This window comes from Momordica charantia, assembly GCF_013281855.1.
Source record: "Momordica charantia cultivar OHB3-1 chromosome 4 unlocalized genomic scaffold, Mcharantia_2.0 BLBB01000004.1, whole genome shotgun sequence".
NCBI lineage: Eukaryota > Viridiplantae > Streptophyta > Magnoliopsida > Cucurbitales > Cucurbitaceae > Momordica > Momordica charantia.
Window position 1 is genome coordinate 5,527,106 of NW_028275162.1, and position 14,639 is coordinate 5,541,744.

General features: G+C 35.0%; 3 protein-coding genes across 7 annotated transcripts in view; 2 read left to right on the top strand and 1 right to left on the bottom strand.

Annotated features, from left to right (window-relative positions):
* Positions 1 to 1,121: 1,121 nt before the first annotated feature.
* On the top strand, positions 1,122 to 4,512 carry LOC111017292 (ATP phosphoribosyltransferase regulatory subunit). Its single transcript, XM_022292998.2, has 4 exons — positions 1,122 to 1,395; positions 1,473 to 1,706; positions 1,813 to 1,878; positions 3,888 to 4,512. Exons 1-4 carry the CDS (start codon positions 1,234 to 1,236, stop codon positions 4,044 to 4,046), a joined length of 621 nt encoding a protein of 206 aa, XP_022148690.1. The 5' UTR covers positions 1,122 to 1,233; the 3' UTR covers positions 4,047 to 4,512.
* Positions 4,513 to 5,835: 1,323 nt separating this feature from the next.
* Positions 5,836 to 10,425, top strand: LOC111017348 (tubulin alpha chain). Of its 5 annotated transcripts, none has more exons than XM_022293073.2 (5): positions 5,836 to 6,101; positions 6,642 to 6,876; positions 6,975 to 7,345; positions 7,423 to 8,081; positions 9,899 to 10,425. In XM_022293073.2, exons 1-4 carry the CDS (start codon positions 6,009 to 6,011, stop codon positions 8,074 to 8,076), a joined length of 1,353 nt encoding a protein of 450 aa, XP_022148765.1. In that variant the 5' UTR covers positions 5,836 to 6,008; the 3' UTR covers positions 8,077 to 8,081; positions 9,899 to 10,425. The 5 variants fall into 5 exon arrangements, with proteins under 5 accessions (XP_022148765.1, XP_022148768.1, XP_022148767.1 ...); XM_022293076.2 differs by having other exon boundaries at positions 9,904 to 10,425; XM_022293075.2 differs by lacking the exon at positions 9,899 to 10,425 and adding an exon at positions 8,788 to 9,156.
* Positions 10,426 to 12,097: 1,672 nt separating this feature from the next.
* The window catches only part of TOR (target of rapamycin), a 90,819-nt gene continuing 88,277 nt past the window's right edge, over positions 12,098 to 14,639 (bottom strand). The window contains exons 55-57 of the mRNA XM_022293108.2: positions 13,223 to 13,396; positions 12,467 to 12,732; positions 12,098 to 12,264 (exon numbers count right to left, since the gene is read on the bottom strand). Coding sequence (XP_022148800.1) covers positions 12,246 to 12,264; positions 12,467 to 12,732; positions 13,223 to 13,396 — 459 coding nt within the window. The 3' untranslated portion in view covers positions 12,098 to 12,245. The remainder of the gene's footprint in view (positions 12,265 to 12,466; positions 12,733 to 13,222; positions 13,397 to 14,639) is intronic.

The following is a 14,639-nucleotide window of genomic DNA, read 5'->3' on the forward strand; positions in this document are numbered from 1 at the left end:
TCTGTACAATATACATACGATATACATATAATATATTACAGTGTCTGATATACTGCTGATATAAGTGAAAATATTTAATATATTTGAAAATTTTAAAAGTAGGTGACATGTTTTGAAAATTGTGAGCCCTTTAACCTCATTTTAAAAAAAATATTTTGGCACTTTGTACTTTACTTTTAATTCATTTTAGCTCATGTATTATCAATACGTTTGTATTAGTTTCTATACTTTTTTTTATTTTATTTTAGTCATTATACTTTCAATGTTTTGGTTTACTATACTTTTAAGAAGAAGAGATCGATTTAGTTTTATTTACAAAACTTGAATACAAATTTTACATACAATGGAAGTCATATGATACAAATTTATGACTATATTTCAAGAAATTTAGTCAGTGAAGTTAAATTTATTTTTTAACTTCAACAACATACCAGGGTTGAGAATCCAATCCATTATCTTTTTTTTTTCAAGTACAACATGTGGAGTATGATGATTCAAACTCACTGTTTCTTAATGGAACATAGATGTCTTAACTTTGGTCAGGTGGGAGTATAGTGCTAAAATTATAATGGAAAAAAATGAAATAAAAATAAAATATAAAATGTTCTTACCGAAAAATATTCCGATGATCAAGATAAAATATCCAAGAACACTTCAAGATGAGGTCCTGCACGAAATGACCAGTTCAAAAAGTGACGAACTCTTCTGCCACAATTCGCCTTCTTAACGGTATGTCCGTATTTCCCCTCACGAGTGCATGCTAATTGCCTACAAGTCAGGAAAGAGTCGAGGGTTTGACCAAAGGACCACCCGCTCCATCGACTATCCCACATACACTATAAGTACCAATAAGATAGCTTATGGAAGGTAGGTAAAATTTGTACTAAAAAAACACTAGATCTTATTATAACACCTGCACTAGATCTTATTATAACACCTGCACTGACAACATGTTCGGAGTGCTAACCCCTTTCGTGCAACATCTTGTCGGGAGTGTTTTCGAAGACCGTATTGTGATTATTGAAACGTTTTAGGTGAGAAAATAAAAGATTAAAAAAATCACTTAGAAAAAGTACACATACTAAAATAATTAAAATTGTTAACATGTTCATCTACTTTCGTTTTGGAAAAAAAAAATGGCAAAAATCATCGACAACTGCTGGCCACCATTTTTGCTGAACCGAAACAAAATCACCTGAAAAGGCTAATGCTCTTTCTTCTTAACCGCTGACTATGTCCTTTCCCGCCGCTCTTTCACCGCCGTCCCTCTTCTCCATACCTCAATACCATTTTCAACCGCTATTTTCAAGCTCTCGAACCTCGCTTCTCTCCCATCCCTTCCAAATCTCTCACACGCTCCTCCGGGCTTCCAGAAGACCCTCCAATTTCTCTCAGGTCACGTTTCTCTTCTCGTCAATTGGTCTGTTCTGTGTGCATGTGTTTTTTTCTCATTTTCCTCGATTATCTTACAGGGAGTCGATAATTTGGTGGATGATCGGCGCAATTGGAACCGCCCGATTAGCTCTGACTTCGACATAGTCGGTGGAGAGGACGACGAGGAGGACGAGGAGGACGAGGAGGATGAGGAAGAGGATAGAAGTTTGGATCTATTGGTTCGATTTGTTGAAAATGTTTTCAGGAAGGTCTCGAAGCGAGCCCGGAAGGCTGTGAGATCGGTTCTTCCCCAATCCATCCCCACCAAACTGGTAATGATTTATTTAACTTGTAAATATGCTTAATCTTTGTCTCTTTTTCTTTTTTCCTCTTCTGAATCATAGTAGGTGAATTACTTATTAGTAATTGCTTCTTAAGGTGGGATTTTCTGTCAATGGGGTGCTAATGCTCGCGTTTTTGTGGGTCTTGAAGGCATTTCTTCAGGTAAATGCATCAATATTTAATCGATTTTTATGCGTTTCTTTGGTATCTCCATATTTCTAGTTTAAAGGCTCCTGCCCCCCCCCACACACACCACCCAATGATTGTCGCACTAGGGGCTTGTGGATATGTGTCCACAATATTTAATTAGCTGTAGGTTTTTCATTGAAAAAGAGAAATGTGTGTTGGAAATTCGACCGTAATTGTGCAGATATTTTAATTTTGATTATGGAGAAGGGGGTGAGAGAATTATTACGACACTTTGATTGTTAAGTTGGTTATCCATGGGAAGCATAGCAACCAAAACAAGAGATGTCTTATGCTTCTAATAGTTGGAAGAAGCTATTCTCGGTTGGGAGATGGTGTTTCTTAGAGGTGTGAAGGATTCGATGTCTTTTCTCCGCTGCAGTCATCCTTTGAGGAAGTTGGCTGGAAAAGGATAGGAAGAATCTTTTTGTGCAGAAGAATGTGCTATTGCTGTTATATATGGAATTGTTAGTTCTTGTTCTTCAATCTTGAAGTTCCCTGAACAAATTATTTGTAAATGTAGTATTAATTCTACTTTTGTCGATTAGAGAGTCTTTTTGTAACTCCTTTAGCATGGCCGGAGTCGAGGATCAACTATTTGTTCTTATTCATTTGATTCTATTGATAAAATTTATTCATTAACACACCCCACCCCCTGCCCCCTCCAAAATTCAGATGGAATCCACTTCGAAAACCATTTCATGTGAAAAGTTGTGAAACAATACTGTCATTGGCAAACTTTTTGAAACTGGTGAGAGTCTCTCTTGACTTGACAAAGTATTCAGACCGATTAATGGGGTTCGTCTGCAGGGTTCTAGTGAGAAGCTTGATGTGGTTAATAACAAATCTAGATGGTAGTTGGACTTGTCTGCTGTCTCGATGTGAACGGTGAAAAGTACCGGTCTGTTCATGTGGATTGACTATTGAGTTTACTGATGGTTGTAGACAGTTAGTGCTAAATTTCTCCAACAGCGGGATACAAATGAGATGAGTCATGCTTATATATCAAAGTCACTGTCTATTGAAGAGATTTGAGCAGGAAAAAACAGGCCAACAGTACTCTTAGAGATGCCTTCATTTCCTTGAGGTTTTATTTACTGACGCTCACAGACAATTTTGGTATTAGGATGTGAAAAATGAATAAACCTAGATGGTAATTGACTTTCTTTGCTGTATTCTCAGAAGTCAGAAGTAGTGAAAAGTGCTGGTCTGTTGATGTAGATTAATTATTGAGTTTCTGGTGGTTGTAGACACTAGAAATTGTTGATGTAGTCTGTAGATGCATTCACTTTCATAGAGGTTTTATTTTATCAACACTCAAAATTGTGTTAGTAGGAAACTTAATAGTAAACCCAGGTGGCATGGTATATGACTTTGTTTATCAGTAGTGATAAAAGTACTTGATCTGTTGATTGAGTCTGCTGGTGGTTATAGACAGTCGGCCTTACAGTCTGAAAGAAAATAGAACTCTCACCAAGCTGGAACTAATCAAGATCCATAGGACGCTTCGGAATATCTTGACAAAGTTCATGGGATGAAGGAAGATGTATATGAAAGGGCAGTAGGCGAAAGAGGGGTGGGGGTGTTCTTTCTAGACTTCTTTTGTGTTAACTCCCAATTCGGATTGTCGTGTTATGATGGAGGTCTTTTCATTGCACGATAGCGAGAAAATGGTTTGGCAGGCTGGTGCCTTACTTTTCTCTCATTCATTTGACTTCAAGAGGAATTGAAAGGTTTTTTTTTCCTTTACTTTTTAGCCATTTTTTGTACTCATGTTTGTTTAGCTACTTTTTGTTGTTCTTGGGCTTTATTTTTGTACGACCTACTCTTCTAGTTCCAATTTTCTCAACAGAGCTGTCTTTTCATCCAAAAAAAGATTCTCAATTTTCTGAATCAGATCATATCTAATTACCAAAGCTTCCCCTCTACAAATTTGTTATTGGGACTCTTCATTTATGGCCTCTAACTGCTATGTGAAATCTTAGGTGATATGCACACTTGGAACTGCAGTGTTTGTGAGCATACTCATTATCCGTGGAGTGTGGACTGGCATCTTATATCTACAAGATATCCGTAGCCACCGATTCGATCAACTCGACAACGAGCAGCATCATGCCTGGACTGGTGCACAGCCTGCATCCTGAATTCCCCTTCGCAGTTAACTCCTTACACTTTACAAGGTTAGTGATGCCCAAAAAAAAACAAACAAAAAAAAACAAGAAACAAAAAAAGACAAAAAGAAGAAGAAGAAGACAAGAATCTTATTTTGGATATGAGCTGGAACTTTTACTATAATAATTTTCTACAGAAAGGGAGTAAAATATTTGAAAATTTGGAGATCAAAATAAAATGAGTATAAAAGTTCAAATATGGGAGGAGAATTTAAACCAAAAAGCTAGTCTCTATACTTAATTTTGGCACTGTAGCTTTCTCCTGACTATCAGAGAAAGCAACACTCTTTTTTTTTTGTCCTTTTTTTTCTTCAATGCTTAAAAATTGCAGGGGTAGCCCATGCTGTAATATTATGAGGAGACAAATTTAGTATACTATTTTGGTTGTAATTTCATTTTTAAAAATATTACTTTGGTTATTGAAGGCTCGTTTATTTTTTGTTTCTGGTTTCCATTTTCAATTTGTTTCAAAACATAAATAAAAAGATTATTTTATCATACTTGAATTCTTAGAAGTTGGAATCCTGCAATATATTTTTCTTCATTAAAAATAATGAAACAAAAACAAGAAACACGAACATTACCAAGCGAGTCTTCAATTGTTTTTGTGTTTTTGTTTTTTATAAGTAGTTTGGTTACTTTTAACGGAACTTATTAATTTATTATCAATTCAATAATAATATTTTAAATTGATGATTGATGTTTCATTATTTAATAAAGTAAGTTCATCAAAATATTGCAAGAATATAATGGCATTTTCATTCTAGTCGGACCAACTAACAAAATTAAGTTTTTTCTTTTTTCTTTCTTTCTTTACAATATCACTTATGGAGGTGAAAGGGAAGCCTTTCATAATATTGTCACCTAAATAAGGTGTAAAAAAAAATTATTTCCATTAATATATTTTGATAATCTAAAAATATTCCTCTCATAAATTTTATCTGTAAGTAAAGTATTAAATTTGTTCTGATAAGGTGAAATGAAAAAGATGAAATGAAAGAGACAAGATATCTACATGAAACACCTCATGGATAATGACGTGAGAGCAAATCGAGTATGAAAAATGGCTTACTATTTATCGAGCTGTGAATAGATAGAGACGAAATTTGCAATTTTTTTTCGAGTTGAAGAAAACATTTAGCCTAGTTTACGAGTTGAGTCTGTATAGAGAGTCTAATTTATAAGAGTAGGAAAATAATTTAAGAGGAATTGAAAATAATTTGCAATTTTATGAAGCTATATAAGGCAAGGTTGAATCATTCACAAGACAAAATTTTTGGCAACTATTCATCATCTTGGGAGAAATTGAAAAGACAAAGTTTGGGACTCCTACAACCTTGGTTAAACAAAAGCAAGTATAGCTTAGCGGTTATTGATATATATTTTCAACAATCGTTAGTCCCGACACGATCTATATATATATTTTTTTATTTTCGGGCCATACAAACTTAATTTTCCAAATTTGTGAAAAAAATCATAAAAAAAAAAAATTGAAAGCAAAGAGTTGTTCAAGACAATCTTCAAGGAAAAAAAAAAGAGTCCTGTCCAAGACAAGCACAGCTAAATCCAAGTTACCAAACAAGCCGGCCACTCGCACCTCGTTGGGTCCCATGCGCGGCAAAAAAACGGTTTAAATTTCAAAATCAAAGTTAAGCCTTTAACCATGGTTAATTGCGAGCCAATTAAATTAATTATTCTTAACTAACCCTGGTTAACCTCCGGTAATACAATTTCTCCCTCCTGTATAAAACCCTTCTCCTTCTTCTTCATTTTCCATTCACAGAAACATTTTCAAGAGAAGGCGTCTTCATAAACGCCTTCGTCTCCATTTTCATAATCCTTCTTCTTCTTCTTCTTCGGTTTCATTTTGATCGTAAATTCTGTTTCTTCTTCTTCGTCGACTTTGTTTTGCTTCATATTGCTTTGATTTTAGCGATGAGAGAGTGCATCTCGATTCACATTGGTCAGGCTGGAATTCAGGTCGGCAATGCATGCTGGGAACTGTATTGCCTTGAGCATGGAATTCAGGTCTATCTCTTTTTAATCTTCTTCTTTGTCTTGTTTCATTTCCGGTTTTTGAATTCATTTTTGTTTGAATCAGCTATGTTTTTGTATTTTTTCTCTTCATGCTTGTTTGTTTCTCGTTGTTTCGTTTGAAATTCTATTCGTCATTGCAGATTTCGAACGAATTTCATTTTCATTGGATTACTGTGATCGTGTGCTGTAATTCCTGGTTATTTTGATCTATGTGTTTCTTTCTTGAATTCTTGTATAGATCTTTACTTTTGGACATCGGATAGAATGCTTTTTTTATTTTTTATTTTTTATTATTCGATTACTAGTTCTTTTATCCACTTGTTTGTTTTTCTAAACAGAGTATCTACATTCGATACTTTATATTTCTGAATATAACTTCTAAATCTTTGTGAAGTGAGTTGAAATGATGATATTTAGGTTTGGAGTTTCGTGCGAGTGTTCTTTCTTTTCTTTCCCTTTCCCGTTAGAATCGTAATGAATTTAAATTTGTTATTCATGTTAATTATCTTCAGTTTTTCGTTTGCTTTTCAGCCTGATGGCCAAATGCCAAGTGACAAGACCGTTGGCGGAGGCGATGATGCTTTCAACACCTTCTTCAGTGAAACAGGTGCAGGCAAGCACGTTCCTCGAGCCGTTTTCGTGGATCTCGAGCCTACTGTCATTGATGAGGTGAGGACTGGAATATACCGCCAATTGTTCCATCCTGAACAGCTAATTAGCGGCAAGGAGGACGCTGCCAACAACTTTGCTCGTGGCCATTACACCAGTAATCATCTAACTCGTTTCATCTGTAGAACTATTCCAATTAATATACACCATTATAGTTCATTGTTTCTAAATGGAAACGATAAATTTATGTTTCAGTTGGCAAGGAGATTGTTGATCTCTGCTTGGATCGCATTAGAAAACTTGCTGATAACTGCACCGGGCTTCAAGGATTCCTGGTTTTTAATGCTGTTGGTGGGGGTACTGGCTCTGGTTTAGGCTCCCTCCTCTTGGAGCGTTTGTCTGTCGACTATGGCAAGAAATCAAAGCTCGGTTTCACCGTTTATCCCTCCCCACAAGTGTCGACCTCTGTTGTTGAACCTTACAACAGTGTTCTCTCAACCCACTCTCTCCTTGAACATACAGACGTTTCTGTACTTCTTGACAATGAAGCCATTTATGACATCTGTAGACGCTCTCTTGACATTGAGCGACCCACATACACAAACCTCAACCGTCTGATCTCTCAGGTACAGTTTAAATCCTGCTGTGAGAGCAATGGATTTGATTTTCATGAATTTATTTTCATCAACTTTTTGATGTTCAGGTGATTTCATCTCTAACTGCCTCTCTACGATTCGACGGGGCTCTGAATGTGGATGTAACCGAGTTCCAAACGAACTTAGTTCCATACCCAAGAATCCACTTCATGCTTTCCTCCTATGCTCCAGTCATCTCTGCGGAGAAGGCATACCACGAACAGCTCTCCGTTGCCGAAATCACCAACAGCGCTTTCGAGCCATCTTCCATGATGGCGAAGTGCGATCCCCGGCATGGGAAGTACATGGCCTGCTGTCTGATGTACCGAGGAGACGTTGTGCCAAAGGACGTCAACGCCGCCGTGGCCACCATCAAAACCAAGCGCACGATTCAGTTCGTGGACTGGTGCCCCACCGGGTTCAAGTGCGGCATCAACTACCAGCCGCCGACGGTGGTGCCGGGCGGCGACCTCGCCAAAGTGCAGAGGGCAATCTGTATGATCTCCAACTCGACGAGCGTGGCGGAGGTGTTCTCTCGGATCGACCACAAGTTCGATCTGATGTATGCGAAGAGGGCGTTCGTGCATTGGTACGTGGGGGAGGGGATGGAGGAGGGGGAGTTCTCTGAGGCTCGCGAGGATCTTGCGGCGCTTGAGAAGGACTATGAGGAAGTGGGCGCTGAGTCTGCGGAAGGTGATGACGACGATCAGGAGGACTACTGAGGACGGTATGGTGTTTGTTTTGTTGTTTTTGTGCACTCTTTTTTCTGGATTTTGATCGATTGAAGTTGTTGTGTGTGTTGGGTGTTGAATGAATTTGTTCATAAACTCTACTTTTTCTTTCTTAAGTTCGCATTTGTTGCGAACGATGTTCTTTGTTTGAGGGTGTTGAATCCATCTTCGAGAGACATGTCCCACTTAATTCTGTCAAATTAGCTTTACCAATTTGTTATCTGTGTTATCAAGCAATTCTGTCAATTAAAAAAAAAAGGGTCCAAACCTACGATAATGAAGTCAGGTTATCAAACACAATGGTAGCGTACTAAGTCTAGCGTAAAACATAAGGTCTTGAGTTTAATCTCCCACCTCACATATTGTACTAAAAAACATAAATTTGATGAATTAAGCAAATAAATAGTATTAATGTTGGTGTGGAAAAAATGTGATGATATCAAATATGTAGAAGTACAAATAGTGTGTTGGTACAAAATATGGTGGTACAAACTTCAATCAAACTTTTAAAGAAAGAAATTTATGGAGTAGATATTTATTGAATTCATTTGATTCGTTGAGTCTGAGCTGGTGTATGCACTCTTATATAAGTACTGACAATGAAAGCTGACCTAGTTTTGTTTAGGGATATAATCAAATGATTACAATCTTGACAGTTCTAAAATTATTTTAAGTTATTTTAAGATGTGGCCCCTTTTTTAGCGCCTTAAACAAGGAGTAGAACTCGAATTGCATGCCAAACAGATTCTAAATTGCTGAAGTATCAATCACGGCAAGATCAAAAAGGCAGATTGAAGTGGAAGCTTTGCTAAACTATGGCGTGGTAAAGAGAAGAGAGTGGAGCAAAGGAAGTGGAAGACGAACTCCTCGAGTGGAACCCTTAACTTTGAGTGGAATCCGATTAATTACAAATATAACAAAGGCCAAAAAAAAAAAAATGAAAAAGTCGGTTTACCTTTAAAATTTGCTATTTATCGAAAATGAGAAAAACACTATGTAATAATATTTTCCTTAAATAAAAAAACTATGTAACTAATATGAAATATATTAATGATATATTTATTCAGACTATTATACATTATATTAGTTATATTAATGATATATTTAGTATTTGGTTAGTTATATAATTAATACATCGTTGACTTAATTTTTTTTTTTATCTAATGAGATTTGTCATGTTTTCGAAAAACTTAGTTTTTCTAATTGGGACCGGTATGTAACTTTGAACATACAACATGTCATTGTAATATAGCTATATAGTTTTTGGTCCTGGAATTCAACTAAAAAAGAGAAAAAAAATGCTGCAGGGTCGGGAAAGGCCAGCAGCCATAACTTTTTAGAGAAGGTCAATAATGAAATTAGCAAATGGGGAAAGAGATAGGCAGTTTGAGAAAAGAGTTGGGGAGTACTTTTAGCATTTAAGGGAGAAAGGGGAGTGATGCCATGTGGGATGTGAAATAAGCCACCTCAGATCTAATGCAAGAATTGATTTATCCTCTTGAAGGAAGTTAGCTAAAGTGAAGGATCATTGATGGAAGTGATGAATTCTCATTCTGCAAAGTTCAGTTTGTTTGTTTAGTGTTAGTCTAATATTGTTTGGTGACAAGCAATTATTTAAGTTTGAGGGTATGATAACTCTCCATAAGAGAGTTATTTTAGGAGAAAATGTCTTGGGTAGATAAGAAAATGAATAAATTAGTTCTAATTACAAGTGTTCTAGACCTAATTTACGATCATTAGAAGAAGAGTTTAATTTGTGTGGTATGTTATTGAATCTAATAAAAAGCTTATGATTTTGAGTGTTTTCCTACAGCGAAGATGATGCTGGAGCACTAGAGTAGCAGACTTTTACACGAGAATTATGACACTAAAACACAAATTCACTTGAAATTGAGTTCGGCCTCTTTTATCCATTTCGGTTGCCCTAAAATTGAGAAGGGGTATAAAATCTTGCATTCAGGGCTGCCTCTATTGATTCTCAATCAATCCCTAGAGAGAACAAGACAAGAAAAGAGAGAAGATTCTTACACTTTTGTTGAGGAGGAATCTGAAGAAGACAAAAAAGGAGTTGATACAGTGAAGGGCTACCCCTTGCGTATGTATGAGTATGAGGACAGTGCACATACCTCCCAGATACAGTGAGGGATTGCTGTCATTCTTCATTCTTCATTCTTTTATATTTTATAGTTAATGGGTTTTGTATTTTCTTCTTCCCTCTTCTTTATTATGGAGTTAAGTAGCTAAATACATTAAGGGGTTGTGGACCTTTTCTTATGAATTCTGATTTTCTGGTCTATAAAGCTGGTTCTACTTAGTTAAAGCTTGTTTTGAATTTTTAAATTCAATGTGCTAGATCACCATGTGGAATGAACTCTGAACTCTTTATTAGCTTCTAGAGATTGTAATAGAGAGAGAATAGCTTTAACTTGGGTTAGATTTACATTCAACTTTAGAGCATGGGTACCTAGGAATAGGTCTCACCTAACATGGCTAAAAAATTGAGTTGAAGAGTCGTTGGTTTTAACAATGGTTAAAATAACATTGAAATCGTAACATCACAGTAATAGGGACACACCCCCATTTTTACACTTGTACTTTAGTCTTCTCTTTTCTCTGTTCTTATGCCTTGTACTAAAAGATTGAGTGTTTTTAATTATGTTTTAATCTCATTTAAATGCACTTCTATTTTAATCGCAAAGTAGTGATAATTTGAAATATCCCTTGTTTGTTTTTCTTATCTCTTGAGTAAAAATTGGAGTGTTTTTAGTTATTCAATCCCTATGAATTTGATTTTTTTTTATCACTTGCTACATGATTTGTGCACACTTGCACAAGGGTTGTTAAAATTGTTAACAAGTTTACAAGGGTTATTTAAAATCGTTAACAAGTTTTAAAACTTGAAGGAGAGCAAAGAGGGAGAGCAGAGAGATCCAAGCAATAGGACAAGATACGAGCTTTAGCGATGATAGTGGCAAAATCTTCAAAAAAAAAAAAAAAAAAGAGCAAATGAATAACGTAGATGAGAAATTTGGGGTTTCTTGGGAAAAATTTGAAAAAGAAAGATAGAGAATTAGAGTTGGGAAAAAAATTGAAAATAAATAAAGAAAAAAAAAAGAAGAAAAATTGAAAGAGAAAAGTAATTTTGCAAGATTGTAACATAAGAACAAACGGTGAACAACGTGACTTAAAGAAGAGAGGAACATGATTGAGGGAGAAGAGCAAAAAGTAATTTCACATCATAATAATATCAGCATAAGATTTGAAAAACAAGTTTTTAAAAATCAGATAAATTTCATTAGCGCACAATTTTTTAGGTCCTTCCTGAAAATATCCCTAATATCAAGTGTATTATATTAGATATATAAGTTGATGGAAATAACGAGGAAAAATAGAAATAACAAGAAAAAAAAAAAGAGATTTAAAATTGTCATATTTGCAGCTATTGCGATATTTGCAAATATGGTAATGTTTTTACTACCTAAAAAAAATGCCCAAACAAATCGTCACAACAATTAGGCCACTCGAAAATAAAAATTTTCATTCCCATTAGCATGTTTATTAAAATATAAAAATGAGATCAATAGGTGAGATTCACCTTAAACTTAAAAATCACTCGTAAACAAAGAATCACATCTCAGTTGATTTAATTTAAATTCCTTATCATTTTGATTTTGAATAACTAAATGGAACTTAAATCCTGTGAAAGCTGAAAAAGTTTGGACGATAGTTCCAAAAAATTTGTAAAATGACCAGTAATTTTTCTAGGGTGAGCCAATGAAGCAAAGTTATATTAGCAAACTCGCTGCATTATGCCCATTCCCATGGTCACAACACATTTTATAGTCTCTCTTTTCTGATCCTAATACAATTACCTTTCTTTTACTCACCAGGAGCTGTTTCTTCGGAAGTCGAGGTATCAAATTTCGTTAACAAATCGATTAAATCAGTATGGAGTCTACTGAACCAATTATAAAACTAAAACGAATCATTCAAGAGTGTAACAAGTTGGGGATAAAATCAAGGCCATAACCATTAAGATTATATAGTTTATGTGGGAAGCATCAGAAGGTGTTGTACATGGTTTGTAAGAACATGTTTACATAATTTACATGAAGAAATGATATATACAGGAGACAAACAAATGAGCAGTTGCTTCTGGATTACCAAAAAGGGCACCACCTGCATGAAGAAGGGCAGTTGCAGTTACATGTTAAAATACTAGATGGTAATGACTGGAATATGATTTACGCAGACGTGCCATGGGTTGCACGACGTCGTCATAGCAAAAGATTTTGTAAATTTGTATTTCAGGCAATCAACATTATGTTATATATAAATAAGAGGATGAAGGGGAATGGAAAAGGAGTGAACTTTAACATACCCGACGTAATTTTGACACAGGTTTTCGTGTGACATAGCTTGACCGATTAACTTCTCAACTTGCAGCTTAACAGATAGACCGTGATCAACTTCACGGGAATCCCCAGATATTAAGGTGCTGTGGTCGACTGCTTGTTGAACCGAAGTGGTTGACATAGAAGAACAAGTGGGGAAATCTCGTCCAGTTAGTTTGTTACTCATGCGAGCCATTACAACAACAGCACGCTCGTTCAAAACCTCATTGGCATCACCAAGTTGATTAACAGCCTACACAATGTGAAGGATCAGCATCATCCTCTGAGAGCTGTTATACCTTTTTTTCAAAAATAACTTTTCTTTTCTAAAAAATAAAAGTAGTTTTAATTTAAACATTTGTGTTTGGTACATCATAAAAGTGATTTTAATCCTAAATTTGTTTGATTTCACTGCATATAAAAGTGATTCTACAAAAGGGTTACCATAAATGGATTCTCAGAATCATCTATCACTTTTTTGAGATTCAACTTTATTTATTTTTTTAAACAAGAAATGAACTGTTCATTGATTGATGAAAAGAAACAAAAATTATCCAAACATTTTGGAGAATCGACTTTAAAGTGTTTCTTCACAAAATGATTTAAGACCAATTTGATTATTTCAAAAGTAATTTTTATTTGTTCCCAAACACTTTTGAAAAAAACACTTTGGGCCCCTACACAATCACTTACAAAGTCATGCCAAACACACACTTAAGCGTGTTGGGTGTCTTAGGTTTTACCTGAAGAAGCTCTCTTTCACGAGCGCCTCGTTGAGGTTGAGGAAGTTCGCGACTTTGAGCAGAATCTTCGGCATTCACAACAGCAGGGGCATGGGTGCTTGCAAACATCGACATTTGTGGGACTTCATTGAAGTTGAAAAGACGCCAGTTTATAAGAGGGTCGTGAACAAAAGCCTGAGAACAGTGAAGTTAAACTAGTTACCTCCTATTTCTATCATGCATTTAAACCAAAGAAACAGTAAATCGCAGTATGCATCCTCATTCAATGAGGTCTTGATGGAGAAAGCTACATGAAGAACTTGGAGAAGGAAAGAATTTTTCGTTGATATCATTAACTTCCCAAAGAAAACTCAGATGTCAAGAACTCTAAAAGTTAAAAAGAAAAGAAACTGAAAGCAACTAAAGAGAAGGGTACAATTTGGTTCAACCAATCAAAACATGAAAAGAAGATTAATTAATATTTATTTTCTGGAACTGTAAAAATACAACACATGATCTCATTATTGGTAAGTTTCCAAATTCCAAGAGGCTTGAGAAATGGAAGAGTGCAATTTTCTAGAAGGGAGGAAGACTAACTAATCAATTTTTAGACTAACTCTTATTAATTATTAAATTGGTTCTCTCTAGCATGCTAATTTACAATATGGTCCTCTTCCGAATCCCAAAGTCAAAACCCTTGGAAAGAGGATGACGGACTTTATTTCGGCTAGAGAAACAGATTTCCACATCAGCAAAGTTCCCAATTACAAATATTCCGGTAGGGCTTGTTTGGTTGGCAAGCTGAATTTTGTTTCTTGTTTCCAGATTCAATAAATGAAATGGATTAAGTGAATATGCGTTTGGCAAACCCTTTTGAAAACTATTTTTAGATTATGTGATCCAAATAATGGAAATTTCAAAACAAGATTTTTATATTTGCAATTTTATAAGATTTTGAATTTGAAACTTTAAAAGGATAAAAATTTGATAAATATACTATTTCATGTTATAAATTCATCTCGTTTAAAACATGTAAAATATAATATATTATAAATTATATAATATTGTAAAATAATTATTTTACAAAATTTATAATATATATGTTAATAAATTAATTAATAATATTATAGATTGAACTGAATGTTAGTGGGTAACTACCAATAATTTAAAATTTTTTAATTAAACACCTTAAACAATTTTTTAAATTGAGATTTAATTTCCAATTCTGCTACCAAACATATATCTAATAACATGAAATACAACTCAATTTCAGATCACCAACCAAGTGCACCATCAACTTTTACCCATGTTCTTAGCCAAGTGACTTAGTTTTAGTTAACAAGGTAGATCCCCAAATCACCCCAATTAGGTGAATAGACCACGCACAAAAATACACTAGCTCAACTACAAAATCAAATAATCAAAAGACGCCCAAACT